The sequence below is a fragment of the Rhinolophus sinicus genome, linkage group LG12 (assembly GCF_036562045.2).
Source record: "Rhinolophus sinicus isolate RSC01 linkage group LG12, ASM3656204v1, whole genome shotgun sequence".
NCBI lineage: Eukaryota > Metazoa > Chordata > Mammalia > Chiroptera > Rhinolophidae > Rhinolophus > Rhinolophus sinicus.
The window spans coordinates 33,808,257-33,828,584 of NC_133761.1; the positions used below are offsets into that span (position 1 = coordinate 33,808,257).

The 20,328-nt window shown below is 44.2% G+C and overlaps 1 protein-coding gene across 1 annotated transcript in view; it reads right to left on the bottom strand.

Annotated features, from left to right (window-relative positions):
- LOC141567812 (carboxypeptidase Q-like) overlaps positions 1-20,328 on the bottom strand; it is a 131,811-nt gene that overhangs the window by 82,322 nt on the left and 29,161 nt on the right. Inside the window, exon 2 of the mRNA XM_074316340.1 lies at positions 2,923-3,124. Coding sequence (XP_074172441.1) covers positions 2,923-3,097 — 175 coding nt within the window. The 5' untranslated portion in view covers positions 3,098-3,124. The remainder of the gene's footprint in view (positions 1-2,922; positions 3,125-20,328) is intronic.

Sequence of the window (20,328 nt, forward strand, 5' to 3'; positions counted from 1 at the left end):
TTTATGTGGAAAATACATCTGATATCTATTTTTTAAAAAGATTCCTCCCATAAAGCCTTATATTTATGTTGCTAGACATCCTGTCCATTGTGAACATCATCTATTAATAGATAGATAAAGGGCATCATATTTTCTCCTCAAAGATGATCCTTTCATAAAGTAATGTATTTAGCTTCGATAATGAATAAAAATCATGTTGACTTTTAATTCTATCTGTGCTCTTAATTAGCCTTTCAATATTGAGTATACATGGAACATTAAAATAATTGGGGCCTAGTCATCAGACTACAGAAATTTCATAGGCCAAGTACATGGTAGGGGCTTAATATTTATTTAATCAATGGAAAAAAAGGAAAGGAAAAGAGAAACAAGAAAGGAAATGAAAGATGGAGTTTGGAAATATTTCTCTTGAATTTTTCAAAAGTTAGGTGAGCAGTTATTTAAATCATAACTTAATTAGTATTTTGAATCCTATCTTTAGGTTTAATTCATTATAATTTGCCATATCGTCAAGAATACACGTTACATATTGGTATATGTGTATTTTCTTTTTTCAGATTAACTACGGTTCTTCATAGTTTTCTAATGTTACTGAAATTTTCAATAGGTAACAAGAATTATAACACAAGCAGTTCCATTATTTCTTTAGGAATAGCCCAAACTTGAAATATCAAAAGACAGCTCAAGAGTAATAGGGAAAACAGCAATAATTTGGTTCAATCTTACAATACTTTAAAGAAAAGAAAAAAAGAATTCCAGGAAACTAGTTGCAGTATAAACGAACCACCGACTTTATTTTTATAAACCTTCCTGAGCGACAGAGGTAGAGGGGGGAGTAGAGCAAAGAATGTGAGAAGAAATAAGTAGTTATTTACAATAACAAACTCCTCTCCCCAGGGGTAAGTTATTCTGGAGCAGGAATGAACCGAAATCCTTTGCATAAGCAAGAACTGAGTAAGATAAACATTTCAGACACTGTCATAGATTTGGAGACTATCTCAGCATTCCAGACTTCCCTTTGTTGTATATTGTGGGAAAAGGGCCACCAGCCTTGAAACCAAAGGGGTCTGTTCTCAGGGTGACATCTGCATTTAAGAGCAAGATAGCCCTGGGCAAGTCATTTAGTCCTTCTGAGTCTGTTTCTTCATCTGCAAAATAGGGATAATCCTACCTACCTCTTAGGATGGTTGTACTGATAAAAAAAGACAGTGTCTGCAAAAAGCCTGAGTGTCTAGTAAATAGGAGCTCAATAAATGGTAATTTGTATTAATTCTTAAGTGACCATAATGGGGCTCAAACCCCCCTCTTCATTGTGGCAAGGGGGAAAGGCCTTACCTTAGTGAAAACAATCAAACCAACTTGTTAATTCCAAACAGAACCAAAAGCAAGACATACAGTAGTCCCCTTTTATCCACAGTTTTACTTTCTATGGTTTGAGTTACCTGAGGTCAACTGTGGTCCGAAAACATTAAATGAAAAATGTAAAGATCAGGAAAAATCTAAAATTCAAATAAATCATTCGCTACAACATAAGGGGCAAACTCTCTCCCCCTATACCTTGACCATGACATATGTAGAAAGTCTCAGATCTGTCCACATGCTGCACAGCAGTTTGAATGGAAATGTTGTTTTAAGATATTTCAAAACATGGTTAAAATATACACAAACCACTGGAGAGTTTGGTTCTTTGTATTAGAATAAAGGAAAGCTCCTTCTAGTTTTTAGTTAAATAAAATTATTATAAACCTTAAAATCTAAAATGTTTTAAAAATGTACACTATATCAAGAGTAAGATTTTCAAAAAAATCTCAAATCCACGTAGAATGCTATTGGTGAAATCTACTTTGCAGGCTGAAGATAGAAAAGCTAGAATTGGGGGTGGCCGGTTAGCTCAGTTGGTTAGAGCATGATGCTGGTAACAACACAGTAGCTGGTTCGATCCCCGCCTGGGCAACTGTGACCAGTGCCCTCCACAACTAGATTGAAACAACTAGAGACTTCGTTTTAAACCTGTGAAATGTTTTGTAGCCACAGAAATGGTTCTGTAAACAGTAATATTAAAACTTTTCGAAAGCTGAATATCCTATTTGCATAACACAAATACAGAACAATTTGCAAATGGGTCCTTTAACAATGTTTTTGGTTATGGATATAATGGTGTTGAGGGAACAACTTCAGGTCATAGATGCTGAATATCACCAACAACCCTTTCACATGCCCGGTCTAGGAGAAGTTTGTGAAGAAGTATAGTTTGTCTTTAAGATTGTTCCACTTTCTAACCTGTAACCTCCCCAGGCCTACTCCTATTACATGATTTCATCCCTTGTCTTAAAAATACTAACTTTATAAATTACTGATCAGGGTAAATTAGTTTATGTCCAAACTCTTACATGAGTCTTTGCATTAAAAAAAGTGATTATCAGGAAGTATCCTACCCTCAAAGAACAAATCTCTAATGGTAAAATTTCAGACATCGCCGTATTTAGGTAGGGGATTCTTTGAGTCAGAAAAGATTTCCTAGCACAGGACTAGAACTGGAATTATATTAGTAGTAATAATTGCCTTTTAATCTATTTCTCAAATTTTGATCGTGAGTTCACTTGTACTACAATCACCAAAGATACCCATTAAAAAAAAAAAAGAGAGAGAGAGATTTCTAGGCCTGGTTCCAGAATCATTAAATCAGAATCTTTGGGAATGAGACTTTAGAATTTAGAAAGAGAAGACAAATGGGTAATCAAATACAAATGAGTTTTATTATCCCAAGTTTGGAAATCATCAGAGTATACCTCATAGACAAAAGCTTAGGATTTCCATGCATTGATTGGCCTATCAGTATTCACTGTGGCATACATAAATAGAAATTTCATTTTAAATTGGTAGCAACATATAAGGAACCCAAATTTTATCTTTTGGTCTTACCAGGCACTCCAGCTTGGATCCAGAAGTTGATGTCTGTCCCTTCTCCGTCACTAAAGACCTGTGTGATGTTGATGGGCTGCAGCAGGTTCATGACCTCCTTCATGATGGCTCTGGCCTTTTCACTGCCAGTGAATTGCAGCCCAGAGGGTAAGAAGGTTCCTGAGTCAGATTCCATCACCAGGCTATATTTGGAAGTATTTGCCTAAACAAAAGAGAAAAGTGTTTGGTTTATTTCTGTTGCTTCTTTGCTTTCTCCTTGGGAACTATCAACAACAATAATCAAATACTTCATCTCTTCACCAGTTCTCGCCAAAACACATGTTGCTCTGACTGACTTAGGGTCTGGTCTGCCTATTACCTAATTGTTCTGAGATGCACAATTTTTCATCCTGGGATTTGCCAAATTCGAGTTGACTTGGGAGGATTAAAAAATGTAATGAAAAGAAATACAAAGCCCCATATAAAAAGTATTCAATTATTGCTACTAGCCATTAACAGTCTTTGAACCAATTTTCTTAAGTGCCTACTGCGTACCAGGGTGCAAATCCTTCTGTATGGTGGGGCATATCCAGATAGTATATCCAGATGTTAAAAAAAAAGAAGGTATGCTTTGTGGATTGATTTCTCTGTACCTCTTTCCTCTAAACAGATATTCTATCTTACTTTAATTGTGAGTTCTGCTCAGTCTTAAAGGCATCAAACTGACAGGTTTGTCCGGGTTTCTGATGTTGTTATTGTTCGATCTCCAGGGAGGGAGGTGACCAAACAACACATGAAACAGTGCTCTTTCTGGTGTGCAACACTAGCACTCCAAACCCTGGCAACTCTGCCAGACTGCTAGCTGGCAAACTGTTTCCAAATAAAGTCTGGTAAAAAAGCACACAGTGATTTCCGGTAGCCAGTATCATCACTGTAAGAGCTTAGAATATAAGAAACTCTCACCAGGTTGTACAGCTAAATTGTCACACTGACCTAAGACTTGCAAGTCTAAGGTCCTTCAAACTGGCTTGGCCATCTGCTTCTAAGGAGCCATCCACTTCTTCAATACTGACCAACTCCTATCAACAACTACTCGGTTAAGTTATTCCCAAGCTTCTTGGATGGTACTGTATTGGTTCCTCATTATTTACTTAGCAAAAATCAATAATAACATTTGTACAGTGTTTCCAGAGAGCTTTCACATTTGTAATCTCCTTTGATCTTCTTCCATAGCCCATAAAGTACACAAAGCAGCTTTATAGTTGATGCTATTTTATAGAAAAAGAACTGAGGATCAGAGAGGTCAAGTGATTTGCTCAAAGTCACACAGTTGGCAAATGGTAGAACTGGGTCTGAAATCCCATGCTTTCCAAAACTCCACACTGCCATCACTAGAATGAGGTAGAGTGACAATGATAAGTAACACTTGTTCTAAATTAGAATGACTTTTTCACTTACATAACAATTTGAGGGTTGCATTATTTTTTTTCTAAAACAGATTCTAATACAATGATTTCCTAACTATTCCCATGGAGTGTACTGTTGTCACAAGGGCAAAAGCAGTGCTGAGCTCCAGAGCAGGATGCTGTCAGTATTAACAGCACTGAACAGCATGGCCCTGAAATACCAATATTTTGCTGCTGTTAAAGATGAGGAAGTTAACAAAGCAGAAGTTTGCTTCTATTTCCACTTTCACATTTAAGGAATTTCTGTCTTCATGGTGATTTTCAGAGAAAGACCCAAGGCATTTATAATAAAAAGTGCCACCTCAGTTTGCCACTGTGGCTACTCCACAAGGGAAGCATCATTAATAATATGCAAAATTGAACAGCTGGATGGCACAGTTGGTTAGAGTGCGAGCTCTTAACAAGGTTGCTGGTTATATTCCCGCATGGGATGGTGGGCTGTGCCCCCTGCAACTAGACTGAAAATGGTGACAGGACTTGGAGCTGAGCTATGCCCACCACAACTAGACTGAAGGACAACGACTTGACTTGGAACTAATGGGTCCTTGAAAAAACACACTGTTACCCAATAAAATTAAAAAAAAAAGGAAAATATTTGCATTAATACCTTATATCCAGGACTCGTTTAACTAGCACCTTGATGCCAGGTCAGCAGGTTGACATGTCCTAACCCTTCCCCGACCCCAAGCTCTCTCTGTCCCCTGTAAAGAGGAGAATAGAAACATCACAACTGTGGGGACAGAGCCAAGAGTGCAGTTTCCAGGCTCTCAGCCTCACATGGAAAGGTGCTGGCTCAGGTAGTAAATGGCCATCAACTGTGATTGGATGGCCATCAGCTGTGGCTAGTTGGCCGTCAGCTGTAACCGGTGAGCCATTGGCCACTAATATAACTGCTGTGGCTATGCTAGCAGAAAATGGGGGCTAGCAAGAAGATGGTGGCTGAGCTAGCAAGCGGCGAAGTGTGGATTGCGGATAGCAGAGAGGCAGATTGCAGCTAGCAAGTTAGGTTGGTTGGCAGAGAGAAGTGGACGGCAGGTTGCGGATAGTGTGGCTCCTGCTTCCTGTGTCTCCAAACCAGCCGTCAGCAAGAATATAGTGGTATGACACCCCTATCTATGGCTCCGTGGGTGTTCCTTTTTGGCCTCACCATATCCTGCGTTCTTATGTGAGGAGCAGGGCTAGAGACCCGGCATGACACATGGCGCAGCGAGCAGGATGTGGTGCTGCCAAGGCCTACTGAAGGATGGTGGAGCAGTTTGTGCGTGTAAAAGCTCAGCTTCAGGAGGCCTGTGAGGAGCGACACCGGGAACGGGAGGCGTGGTTTGCCTGGGAGACTCAAACCTCTGGATGGCACGCCGCCCTGTTAGCCAGAGCAAGTGTCGTTTTCCTTTTGGTAGTCTGCTGCTGCCGTGGGCTCCTAGAGCTGTGGACATCTTACACGGAGGCCTCCACCCACTCAGACACCTGGCACGGCGAGCAAGATTCCGACCAGGTAGGAATGGCGTCTGACTCTGGGCAGGAGGACAGGTGGCCCCCACACAGTGTGTGGTGCCCGGTGGCCACTGTTCTCAGGAGTTGGACCCCCAAGGAAGGGTGGGAGGACATGGACGGCTCTCTGGCCAGTGTGGAGAGGGCCCTGCAGGCTCTGGCTGAGCGGTTGCCGGAGGAGGAGAAGGCTACAGCCATGTGGGCTGGATGTTCCTCACGGCCTTGAGTCTTAACACGGAAAGTGCACTTAATGAGATGGCCCAGGTGCCGGACCAGGTGAACCGGTAGGAGGTGCTGGAAGCCCGGGTCCGCCTGTTAGAAGAGGGGCCCCACAGTGGAGACTCTGAGGCAGAGGAGGAGGAAGCGAGTGGAGACAATGCAGCTCCCAATCTCCAAGCTCAGCCAATCTTGAAGCAAAGGGTAAAACATGACCAACCTTTGGGCCACGGGGGCGTTGCTGCCTGGAAACCCAGCTGTGACTGAGTTCACGACCTACACGCCATACACTCCCACTGAGTTGCAGGAGCTGGGGAGGCGGTACAGACAGCGCCCTGGAGAGCCAGTCTCGGCTTGGCTATCACGTTTATGGGATGAGGGAGCAGACAGCATTCTCTGCTCCCCAGGAGAGATAGAAAAGCTAGCCTTCGTGACAGTGCATCCGTCCCTGTGACAAAGGTTACAGAACTGCCAAAGGTTGGCCCAAAACCAGGGCAACCATTCTCTAATGGCGTGGCTCACTGCTGTGGTATGCACAGTATGGGGACAGGCTGGCGAGCTGCCAGACACTGTGAGTCAATGGCAGTCATATACGGAACTTACTGAAATTATCCGTGAAGTGGGTATGAGACATGCTATTTTCAACCCTAATATGCAGGGACTAGATGACGAGCTTTTTACAGCCAGCATAAGAGATCTGGTTTTGGATACTGCACCTGTGAGTGCTTTTGGACCCTTGGTTGCCATTCTTACACCGTATGTAGGGCGACGGATCCATGAAGTTACAACTGCCATGGCCACCCTAGGGGATGTAGAAAGCCGGAGGTGAAGGAAGTTAAGACAGGAGGTCTGAGCAGTTGAGACCCGGAAGCCAAAATCAAAAGTAAAGGGGCGAGGTCACGGGCCTCAGAGAGTAATAACACGTGCACAGATGTGGCGTGATCTCGTGGTAGCAGGGGTCAACTGGAAGAAAATAAACCGACAACCCAATGCACTCCTGCTGGAACTTTGGAAACAGTTGCGTCCGGACCAGAAACTCTGGAGAAGCCTAAAGGAAAAGTCTGGGAAAGCGCGACCCGTGTCCCTCCAGGACTTCATGCAGCTGCTTGAGGCCAACTCCTTGCAGCTTGATTAGGGGTGGGGCCAAGGTACCTGGTCAGAGGGGATGAGCAGGGACCAGAGGCCCCACGTCGAACTGTCCATACATTGGTCCCCTTCTAATGTGCAGAGGGTTTTGGCTCTAGTTGACACTGGCGCAGACTGCAGTCTTGTTTATGGGAATCCAGAACTGTTCCCTGGACCAGCAGTCTGCATTGATGGCTACGGGGGAAAAACTGTGACTGTGAAAGCCGTTTCCTTACCACTGGGTATAGGAAGGCTTCCTCCTTGTACCTACAAGGTTTATGTCTCCCCCGTTCAGGAGTATATTCTAGGGGTGGACGTGCTACATGGCCTCAGCTTACAGACGTTGGTAGGAGAGTTCCGTCTCCGGATCCGGGTGGTGAAAGCGGTGACACGCGGGCATGCTCACCACCCTCCTCAAGTGTTGCCACAGCCCTGGCGCGTGGTTACAGTGCGACAGTACCGCCTGCCAGGAGGACAGAAGGAGATTGGTCGTACAATATTGGAATTGGAGAAGGCACATATTGTGAGGCCAACGCACAGTCCCTTTAACTCCCCAGTATGGCCTGTCAAGAAGCCAGATGGGACCTGGCGAATGACTGTGGACTATAGGGAGTTAAATAAGGTGATGCCACCTTTGCACGCTGCAGTGCCTTCAATTCACGGTTTGACGGATCGTCTGACTGTCCGCCTGGGAACGTATCATTATGTAGTGGACTCAGCTACATCCTGCGTTCTTATGTGGGGAGCAGGAGCTGAGGCCCTGCAGGCCGCCCTGCACGACACATGGCGCAGGGAGCAGGGTCCCCTGCATGACACAACCTATAGGCAAATGAAAACAGAATTAGGTAATCTTATATGTGAGAGTCCCTATACTGCAGGCAGAGCCCATCCTTCCAACAAGAAAATTAAGCAAAGTGCTCCTTATTATGTACTATTGAAAGTGGAGCAAGGTAGCAGTTTGGCTGTCAGACCCAACACTAATGAGCAGACTAGTGAGGTGGACATGTGCTAGGCCAGCTCGATTCTATTGCGGACTCAGCAACTGACATGCTGGCTCCTGAGGAGGATGACTTGCTTTCTCCCTCTGTGTCAATGTCATGTCACCTTGGCCTTTAGCTTCTTCCTCTGTAAGTTGGGACAAATGCTCTTTTCCAAAGCTTGAATAATGAGCCTGCGCATATGGAAGTTTGAGCGCTTTCAAAGAAAAGACTTTTGTAGGCCAAAATGAAAGTGATTGTGTGAGTTGAACTTGCCAGTGTGCCTAATAAAATGTGCAGTAAGGGCTTCTTGGCCCTCTTCAACTGCAAATGAATGGATGTCCTAGGGACAGGGGACTCCACAGTTTGTGAATGCCCCGTGCAATGTCACAGGATGGTGATAGGAAGAGAGAATAACATAGATAAAGGAGCTTTGAAAAGTGCTGTATGCTCTATACTCGTATGCGGCAGCCAGTTTGGCAGAGAGATGAAAAGTTTGAGGTTTGGAATTATTCCCTGCATTTGACCCTCAGATTTACCAGTCATTGGCTTTGTGGCTTTGGCCAGTCTGCGTAACCTCTCAGTTCTTCCTCCATGAAGTGGTCGTGATAATGGTAGCCAGTTCATGGAGTGGTAAGAAAAATGCATTGTAAAGCCTGGCACATAATTAGCACTTGATAAACAGTTGTTTATCAAGTGGTCTTGATTAGGTGGTCTTACCACCAAATATCTGTACTTCTCAAATTTCCAAGGCTGGTCTCCATTTAAACCATTCTGTTAGTTGCTTGTAATGATGATAGGCAGCGTTTCTGTGGTGCTTCCTGCACACCAGATGCTGTGTGAAATGCTTTATAGCTTACCCCAAATATGCTCACATTCTGTAAGTGCTATTATATTTATCATTTTATGGGTGAAGCAACTGAGGTTTAGTCAGGTTAACCAGCTTTCCCAGGGTTACCTAGTTAGTAAATGGGGCAGCCAGAACTCAAATGCAGAGGTCTGGCCCCACCTGCCTGTGCTCTGTACCCCTCCCCACCACTGCCCTGTCTCTGGAAGCTTACTTCCATGTGTCAGACCACAAGTCCTCACTTTTAATGTAAAACACAGAGACTGTAGTTACACAAATATATAGAGTTGAAGCTTTTTTATGATCATAGCACAAGGTCTACTTGGACAGAATTTATTGCCTTTGCTAATTGTCATGCGTGGTCTCTGGTCCCGCTCCCCACATAAGAACGCAGGATATGGTGAAGCCAAAAAGGAACACCCACGGAGCCATAGGTAGGAGAGTCATACCACTATATTCTCGCTGGTGGCTGGGTTGGAGACACAGGAATCAGGAGCCATATGACACGCAACCTGCCGTTCGCTTCTCTGCCAACCAACAACAAACCCAGCGTAGTCATGGCAGTTATATTAGTGGCTAATGGCTAACCGGTAACAGCTGATGGCCACCCAGCCACAGTGGATGGCCATCTGATTACAGCTGATGGCCATCTAATAACTGAGCCAGCACCTTTCCACATGAGGCTGAGAGCCTGGAAACTGCTCTCCTGGCTTTGTCCCCACACTAATAAAGTAATTTAATTAAGCAAAGAGAAAAATTAAAAACAAAAACAAAAAGCTATTGCTCTATAATTTCCTTCCAACTAGGAATAATAAGCCTGAAATAATAAAACATCTTTTCAAGCCGAATTAGACAGGATATGCAGATGTCAGTAAGCCAGAATTCTGGTGTAGGTAGAGACATGTTTGATTTCTATTCATGTAGAATTTTATTAGCTACTGCTAATGTGATGGCAGCATTCTATTATTTTCTATTTGTATGTAAACATCTCCGTATGTTTTCAATAAAGAACTAAGAAAACAAACCACCCACTGTCCATGACACTGCTTTTTCCTCTTCATTTATGGGTAGTCATTGTTTAATTATTACCACATGGCAAAGGAGTTGGGAAAATAAAATGTCCCTGAACAAAGAAACTGGAATAAATAACCTGGGTCACTGGGCTCCTGGACCTGCTGTGTCATGCAGGGTGGCATGCGGGGTCTCTAGTCCCGCTCCCTGCATAAGAACGCAGGATAGGGTGAAGCCAAAAAGGAACACCCATGGAGCCATAGATAGGGGAGTCATACCACTATATTCTCGCTGGCAGCTGGGTTGGAGATACAGGAAGCTAGAGTCACACGATCTGCAACCCACCATCCACTTGTCTCTGCCAACCAACCTCACTTACTAACTGTAATCTGCCTCTGCAATCTGCAATCCACACTCCTCCCCTTGCTAGCTTAGCCACGACAGTTATATCAGTGGCCAATGGCTAATCGGTAACAGTTGATGGCCAACTAGTCACAGCTGATGACCATCTACTACCCGAGCCAGCACCTTTCCACGTGAGGCTGAGAGCCTGGAAACTGCTCTCTCCAGCTCTGTACCCACAGCTGCTTCTCAGAAACATGTTGCCATAAAAATCTGTGTTCTTTACTATGCCATGCATTGTTGAGGACACACTCAGCGTTGCCTTGAAAAGCTGGTTATAGCTAGTGACTGTGGAGCAGACCCATGGTTGTTTCACTCAACCCATTTAGCACATAACAAGACATTCGTCCTCCTGTTCACAGGGTTTAGGAAGAAACCTCCTTCTAGAGAGTGAAGGCTTTATTGCCGAATAAGCAGCACCGGTTGAGACAAGCTGAGGCATATAGATGAGGAGGCTGAGCAGCTCAAAGATACCACCACTTTGCTCTCTCAATAAAGACACACATCGCTTTATTAGGAGCCATGGGAACTGTCTTTCATTGTCAAGTCATGTACATAATGCATTGTAGAGAAATGCTCCCAGGTAACCTCCTCCGTTGGGATCACTGGATTAGTTAATATCTGCTCAGAGTTGAGCATTCATACTGTTTTGTGCTAGAATCACATCCTATTACACTTCTTTACTTCTTTTAAAGGTCAGTTCACTTTGCCAAAGAACAATTTGTTAACCATTAGCATTCTTTGGACAAGATTAAAAAGAAGCAAAGTGTTTAAAATACATACTGCATGTTTTAAAATGCTTATTCCCTAGTATAAACACAAAGATGATGTTTGCGTTGCTTGCTTTTATAAAATTCCAGGCAATTCTTCTTCAGAAATATAGATCCAAATTGAACATCTCCTCTTCCTCCAAATTTGGCTTCCTCTTTGTTTTAAAGTTTTATTTTCTCATAACCTAGGTGACAGTCTTTGGTTTTGATCTAAATGACATTGCAGTCCCGAAATCAAAGGAAGAGAAAAAGAGACTCCTAATTATTTGAATTAATCAAGTAGCCTCCTCAATTCAACCTTCAAAGAAGTAAACTCTGCCTGACACTGGGCAATCAGTCTCAGGAACACAGTCCCGCCCCAGTAAATGTTAATATTTTACAGATGATGGTGGTAATGCTGTTTGGTCAGGTGGTGGACTCAAAACAAGTTCTCAGAAACAAATCATCTAATGGTACCATGGGATGAGTAGTTGCAGTTATTTCCTCCAGCTGTGCCAATGACCCTGGATTTCCTAGTTCAATGAGTGAAGCTGGGCGGAGCTTCACAGAGCTTCAGTGCAAACAGATATCACGATTAGGTGATAAGTGAAGAGGCATCTGCATGTTGTGCAAAGCTAAGAATAGGTTTTAGTTTCTGGTCAGGTCTACCCTGGACTTTTATTTCTGAAAGTCTCCTTCCTTCAGTTTTGAACAGCCTTGGGTCCCCACGGGAGAGCCAGGAAAGGGATGATGACAAAGTGGAGAGCCATAAGTTATTTTTATTTGACAGCTAAACTGGCTGCAGCTTGAGGAAATGGGCAGTCTTGGATAAGTTACTTCAGTACTAAAATTGCAGACACCTATTGTGGTGTAGCCACCATTCTGCCTGGAGATGAGAACAGAATAAATGACTTCTGGAGATCTCTTACCAGTCCTATCATTCTCTGAGTGTGTACAGAAGGATTCTGTTGTTAGATGAACCTGTGTTTTCAGGCAATCCAATTTTTACAGTGTTATCCAAAGCACTCTGAATCTCAGTGAATTCTCCCATTGAGCCCGGTAAAGTCCATAGATAGCTCTTAAACTTACTGAAAACACAAGATACCTCTATAAATGTCACTATGGAAACGCTAGTGAGCCAGAGGCTGACAATGTGGCATAAAAATATGTCATGCGGGAGACCCTGCTCACTGCGCCATTTGTCGTGCGGGAGACCCTGCTCGCTGCGCCATTTGTCGTGTGGGAGACTCTGCTCGCTGCGCCATTTGTCATGCGGGGCGGCCTGCGGGGTCTCTGGTCCAGCTCTCCACATAAGAACGCAGGACATGGTGAGGCCAAAAAGGAACACCCACGGAGCCATAGGTAGGGGAATCATACCACTATGGTCTCACTGGAGGCTGGGCCCACCGGACGCGCGACCCGCCGTCCGCCTTTCCGCCAACCGACCGACGACTCTCCTCCACTCTCCTCGACTCTGTTCCTCTGCTCTCTTCCGCTCTCCTCGGCTTTCCTCAGCTCCTCGGCACTCCTCGGCTCTCCTCCGTAGCCGCAGCAGTTATACTAGCGGCCAATCAGCTAACCGGCCACAGACGACGGACAATCAGCCACAGCTGACGGCCATCCACTACCCGAGCCAGCACCTTTCCACGTGAGGCCGAGAGCCTGTAAACTACTTTCTGGGGCTCTGTCCCCACACTCCACCCCTACAGGGTCTCGCCTCACAATCTACGCGACAAGTGTCTTCTGTGAGGGTCCCTGTGCCATATTAGCCTACTGAGACCTACGGACAAAAAGAAATGGTAGTCTTAGGAACCAACAATGGCAAATCCCTTCCATCTGGGAGGATACATGCTAGCTTTTTGTCCTGGGAAAAGAGGGTCACTGCCACTGGCACCTTTCCCGGTTTGTGGTACCAGACCTTTATGGCAGTACTTGGGGTCCCTTGCATAGTTTCAACATGTAACAGAACAGGGGACCCCATAATAGGCCATAGTGAGAGCACATAGTTTCCTCGCAAAATCATCCCGGTATCGGGACCTCTGTATACTACAGTCACTTGCGATGGCCACTCAGGCACCACCCCTGGCGTCACTTGCAAATCATGAGTAAAACCGGCCCCCCATGGGGCTCTCAGGCCCAACCACTGACAGTGGGGGCTTTTGACCTGCCAGGGCCAAGTCCACTGCTGCCGTTCCCCTGCTTTCAAGCATGTGGGTGCTGGCAGCAAAATGTTCCCATTTCTGCCGTAGCATGGCTTTAACAGAGTCTCACTTGTGGTAACTTGTAATTGAATGGGAGCGGCCGTTCGATGTAGCAGAGCTTCTACTGGTGCGGGCCCTCCCTTCCGTGGTCTCTCATTCAGGACTCTCAGGACATCCCATAGACAAGAGGCCCAGTCACGCATCGTCGGAGGGTGTTTTGACACCCGGAGACCTTGCTTCAAAAGGCCATTGTAGCGTTCAATCATGCCAGCTGCTTGTGGATTGTACGGGGTGTGAAACAACCATTGCATGTCCATCCTGGCAGCCCAGCTCTGCACTTCTTGCCCTGTAAAATGGGTACCCCTGTCACTTTGAATGACTTGGGGGCGCCCATACAGGGTGCACAGCCGTGTAAGGGCGACCACTGTATGCCGCTGATCCGCAGCTGGACAGGGCCAAGCAAACATCAACCCCGTAGCAGTGTCCACTGCTGTAAATGCATATATCGCGTTGCGGGCCTTAGGCAGGGGTCCAATGTAATCCACTTGCCAGTGAGTGAGGGGCACCCTCCCTCGCGTAATCTGCTGTGTCTCCCAGGGGAGCTCCTGCCTTTGGGGGCTGTCCTGGTCACAGACGGCACAGTCATAGCAGGCATCTGTTTCTCCTGCCATTTCAAAGACAGGCCCCAGCGTCTGCTCACCTGCCACATGGTTCGGCTTCCAGAGTGCTGCAATTTCCTATGCAGCCAGTGGGCCACATCACTGGCAGGAGCCCACTCTAACCATCGTACGCGTGCTAGGGCATCTACTTCATCATTACCTGGGGACACTAAGGGGGAGTGACCTGTGACATGCATTAAGGTCACCTCCTTTCTCTGCCCTAGGTCCCAAAGGTCCTGCCACATGGCTTGACCCCACAGTGGACGGTGTCCCACCAACCAGTTTTGGTGTTTCCATGTAGGGAGCCACAACGTTAGGCCCCGGAACACTGCCCAGCTGTCAGTGCAAATAACTAGGGGCCCAGGCTCGTGGCTGATTACCATCCACACAGCCCGTAATTCAGCCCACTGGCTACTCTGGCCCGTCCCAGTATCAAACCAAATGGTGTCTGTTTTGGGCTGCACACCAATAGCTGTCAAAACAGGTGAAGCCCCTCGGCTAGAACCATCAGTAAACCAGGCATCCTCAGGTACTGGGGACTCTCCTTCTTTGTAGGGCGAGGGCTCCAAGTCCTCCCCTCTAGGCAGAGCACTTGGCTCAGCCTGGCTACAAGCTCCACAGGCCCCAGGACCTGTTGTAGCTCTGTGCTCAAAGGGCTTGAACTAAGGGTGCTACGTTGCTCCAAGTAGGCACCCCACTTGGCGAGGGTGGTGGATGGCCATCAGCTATGGCTGATTGGCTGTCGGCTGTGGCCAGTTAGCTGATTGGCTGCTAGTATAACTGCTGCGGCTACGGAGGAGAGCTGAGGAGAGCCGAGGATTGCCGAGGAGAGCCGAGGATTGCCGAGGAGAGCCGAGGATTGCCGAGGAGCTGAGGAAAGCCGAGCAGAGCGGAAGAGAGCAGAGGAACAGAGTCGAGGAGAGTGGAGGAGAGTCGTCGGTCGGTTGGCGGAAAGGCGGAAGGCGGGTCGCGCGACCGGTGGGCCCAGCCTCCAGTGAGACCATAGTGGTATGACTCCCCTACCTATGGCTCCGTGGGTGTTCCTTTTTGGCCTCACCATATCCTGCGTTCTTATGTGGAGAGCGGGACCAGAGACCCCGCAGGCCGCCCCGCACGACAAATGGCGCAGCGAGCAGGGTCTCCTGCATGACAACATAGGCTAAACGAAGTAAGAATTGGGGAGACGTCATCAAAATGGTGACGTGAGGTGAGCCTCTATAAACATCCCCTGGAATTTATAACTAATTGAACAACTATAACTCCACAAAAGGACTCCCTGCATAGCAGACAGGCAAGATGAAGAGGCCCACTACTGAATTCACCTAAAGGTGGGCGAATCGCGCGAGTGGGGGAAGAGGGAAGGAAGCAGTACGGAGACGGAGCTGCGCGGGCGCAGGACGCAGAACTAGCTCAGTGCTCTGAGCTCGCTGCATCCAGGAACAGTCGCAGCTGTGGGAGAATGAAGAACTCGGACTGCTAGGGCTCCGTTTATGGCACACAGGGCTGAGGGAGCAGCATATAACACGGCTGAACCCAATGCTCACGGCAGAGACCTCAGAGAAAAGACTGAGGGAAAAAGTCTGAAAACGGTGGTTTAAGCACTCACTACCAAGCAGAGAACGGAAGCCTTAGGCACTGAGACTAGCCTCTCCGTCCCTACCCTCCCAGAGCTCGCCCCGCCCCCACCTGCCCTGTGCTAGACATGGAACAGTAGCAGTGTCAGATCAAAAGAATAGAATATTTGCTGTTCTGAGAACTGTGGACTGCAGACACAGATTCGCAGCCCAACTAGTTCTGGGAAAGGGGAGGGAGCTGTGGAAGCAGGACCCGCTGTGGTGGTGGTCACTGCCATTGCTCTGGGCCACCACTCACAACTCGCCCCGCCCCTGACCCCACCTATCTGGGCATATCCCTGCAGGAGTAAAGAGAACTGCTGAAACATACGGGCTCTGAATCTGGTGCAGGAAGAGCTTTGGAACTTCAAAAGCTCTCCACATACCCACACAGACACTGCGCCCTGTGACCCAGGCGAACTATTAACAGAGGAGAAGCCCGTCTCCCAGAGAATCCCCCCATTGTGTGAGAAGCTGGAATAGTGTAGAGACAACATAGCACTGCTGTGTGAGGGAGGAAAAAAAGTCCGCAGTCGGAAAGAAAAGAAAACATTCTACCAACAAGTACTGGAAAACAAAAGAAAGACCTCTTCCCTTCAACTGTTGCAGAAGCCACTCCTGTAGATGTCTAGGAAGAGAAATAATAAATCAGTAATTGCCATGAATAACCAAGGCAACAAGACAGCTCAGAAAGAATGTGAAAAGTCTCCAAAAAAGGAACTTAAAGATATGGAAATATGTGACTTAAATGACAGAGAATTCAAGATTGCAGTTCTGAAAAAACTCAACGAGATGCAAGAAAACACAGAAAGGCAGTTTAATGAACTCAGAAACATGATTAAAGAACAACATGAGCATTTTACGAAAGAGATCGAAATTTTTAAAAAAGAACCAAATAGAATTTCTGGAAATTAAGAACTCAATAGAAGAAATTAAGAATGAAAATAACCAGCTTAAGTAGTAGAGTTGAACAGATAGAGGAAAGAATCAGTGACATCGAAGATAGAAACCTGGAAATGACACAGATGGAAGAAGAAAAAGACTTGAGACTTAAAAGAAATGAAAGAACTCTACAAGAACTTTCTGACTCCATCAGAAAGAGCAATGTAAGAATAACGGGCATACCAGAAGGAGAAGGAAGAGAGAAGAGACAGAGAATATACTCAAAAAATCATTGAAGAGAACTTCCCAAACTTGTGGACAGAACTGGATCCTCGAATCCAAGAAGCAAATAGAACACCTAGTTACCTCAATCCCAACAGGCCTTCTCCAAGGCACGTTGTATTGAAGCTGTCTAAAATCAATGACAAGGAAAGAATCTTTAAGGCAGCCAGGGAAAAGAAGACGGTAACCTACAAAAGAAAGCCCTTTAGATGGTCATCAGATTTTTCAGCAGAAACTCTACAAGCCAGGAGGGAGTGGAACCAAATATTCAAACTACTGAAAGAGAGAAATTATGACCCAAGAATAATATATCCAGCAAAGATATCCTTTAGATATGAAGGAGGAATAAAGACCTTTCCAGACATACAGAAGCTGAGGGAATTTTCTAATACATGAAATGCACTACAAGAAATACTAAAGGAGGCTATTCGACCACCAACAATAGGGACAATTTGTGGCAACCAAAATATGAAAAGGGGGAGAGTAAAGGCCTGAACCAGAATATGGGAATGGAGAAAGTAAGCGTGCTGAAGAAAATGGAATACTCTAAATATCAAACTTTCTTTTACATAAACTTAAGGGTAACCGCTCAAAAAAAATCCAGAACTGAAATACATACAGTAATAAAAGAAGAAACAGAGGGAAACATCATAGAATACCACCACACAGAAATAATAGACAACAACAGAAAGGCAAAGAAACAATGGAGACACAGCCTTACCAGAAAACTAAAGATAGAATGACAGGAAATCCTCACATATCAATAATCACCCTAAATGTAAATGGACTGAACTCACCAACAAAAAGGCACAGAGTAGCAGATTGGATCAAAAAACTAAACCCAACCATATGCTGTCTCCAAGAGACACATCTCAGCTACAAGGACAAGCATAGACTCAAAGTGAAAGGGTGGAAATTGACACTCCAAGCAAATGGTACCAGAGAAAATCAGGTGTAGCCATAATGATATCAGATGAAACAGACTTCAGGGTGAAAAAGGTAACAAGAGACAAAGATGGACATTTCATAATGGTAAAGGGGACTATACAACAAGAAGACATAACAGTCATCAATATTTATGCCCCCAATCAGGGAGCACTGAAATATACCAAGCAACTACTAACAGAACTAAAGGGAGAAATTGACCAAAACACAATTATACTAGGGGACTTAAATACATCATTGACAGCTATGGATAGATCATCCAAACAGAAAATAAATAACTAAATAGCAGCCCTAAATGACACATTAGATGAAATGGACATAATTGACATATATAGAGCACTTCATCCTAAAACATCAGACTATACATTCTTTTCTAGTGTACATGGAACATTCTCAAGGATAGACCATATATTGGGACATAAAATCAGCCTCAGCAAATTTAAGAAGATTGAAATCATACCAAGCATATTCTCTGATCACAAGGCTTTGAAACTGGATATCAACTGCAAAAAGAAAGCAGGAAAAAAAAATACATGGAGATTAAACAACATACTTTTAAAGAATGACTGGGTCAAAGAAGAAATTAGAGTAGAGATCAAAAGATACATAGAAACAAAAGACAATGAAAATACATCCTACCAAAATTTTTGGGATGTAGCGAAAGCAGTTTTAAGAGGGAAATTTATATAATTACAGGCCTATCTCAAGAAACAAGAAAAATCCCAAATAAATAACCCCATGTTACACCTTAAAGAACTAGAAAAAGAAGAACAAAGGAAACCCGAGGTCAGCAGAAGAAAGGAAATAACAAAAATGAGAGCAGAAATAGAGAACACAAAGACAATAGAAAAAATTAATGTGACAAAGAGCTGGTTCTTTGAAACAATTAACAAATTTGACAGACTCACTAAGATAAAAAGAGAGAAGACACTAATTAACAACATCAGAACTGAAAAAGGGGGAGTTATCACGGACACCACAGAAATACAAAGGATCATCCAAGAATACTATGAAGGACTATATGCCACCAAATTCAATAACCTAGAAGAAATGCACAAGTTCTTAGAAACATATAGCTTTCCTAGGCTGAACCATGAAAGACTGGAAAATCTAAACAGACTGATCACCAGTAATGAAATTGAACCAGTCATCCAAAACCTTCCCAAAAGCAAAAATCCTGGACCAGATGGTTTCACTAGTGAATTCTACCAAACCTTCAAAGAGGATCTAATACCAATCCTCCTCAACATCTTCCAAAAAATTGAAGAAGAGACAGTACTCCCTAACTCATTTTATGATGCCAACATTACCCTGATACCAAAACCTGGTAAGGACAGCACAAAAAAAGAAAACTACAGACCAGTATCTCTGATGAATACAGATGCAAAAATCCTAAACAAAATTCTAGCAAATCGCATACAACAATGCATTAAAAAGATTATTCATCACGACCAAGAGGGGTTCATCCCCGGGGCACAAGGATGGTTCAACATCCGCAAATCCATCAATGTGATACATCACATAAACAAAATAAAGGACAAAAATCATATGATTATGTCAATTGATGCAAAAAAAGCATTTGACAAGATGCAACATCCATTTATGATTAAAACACTTAATAAACTAGGTATAGAAGGAAAATACCTTAACATAATAAAGGCCATATATGACAAACCCTCAGCTAATCTCATCATTAATGGTGAAGAACTAAAGCCCTTTGCTCTACGTTCAGGAACACGACAGGGCTGTCCCTATCACGTCTGCTTTTCAGTATAGTGTTGGAAGTCCTTCTCAGAGCAATCAGGCAAGAGAAAGAAATAAAAGGCATCCAAAATGGGAATGAAGAAGTTAAATTGTCACTCTTTGCAGATGACATGATGCTATATATGGAAAACCCTAAAGACTCCACCAAAAAGCTATTAGAAACAATCAACGAATATAGTAAAGTTGCTGGCTACAAAATCAACGTACAAAAGTCCATTGCATTCCTGTATACTAACAATGAAGTCTCAGAAAATGAAATACAAAAACAATTCCTTTTGCTATTGCAGTGAAAGAATAAAATACCTAGGAATAAACTTAACCAAGGATGTGAAAGACCTATATGCTGAAAACTGTAAGACATTTTTAAAAGAAATTGAAGAAGACACAAAGAAATGGAAAGACATTCCATGCTCATGGATTGGAAGAATCAACATAGTTAAAATGGCCATATTACCCAAAGCAATATACAGATTTAATGTAATCCCCATCAAAATCCCAATGGCATATTTTAAAGAAATAGAACAAAAAATCATCAGATTTGTTTGGAATCACAAAAGACCCCGAATAGCCAAAACAATCTTAAGAAAAAAGAATAATACTGGAGGTATCACACTTCCCGACTTTGGCTTTTACTACAGGGCTACAATAATCAAAACAGCATGGTATTGGCAGAAAAACAGACATATAGACCAATGGAATAGAATTGAGAACCCAGAAATAAAACCACATAAATATGGACAGATAATTTTCGACAAAGAAGCTAAAAACATACAATGGAGGAAAGACAGCCTCTTCAATAA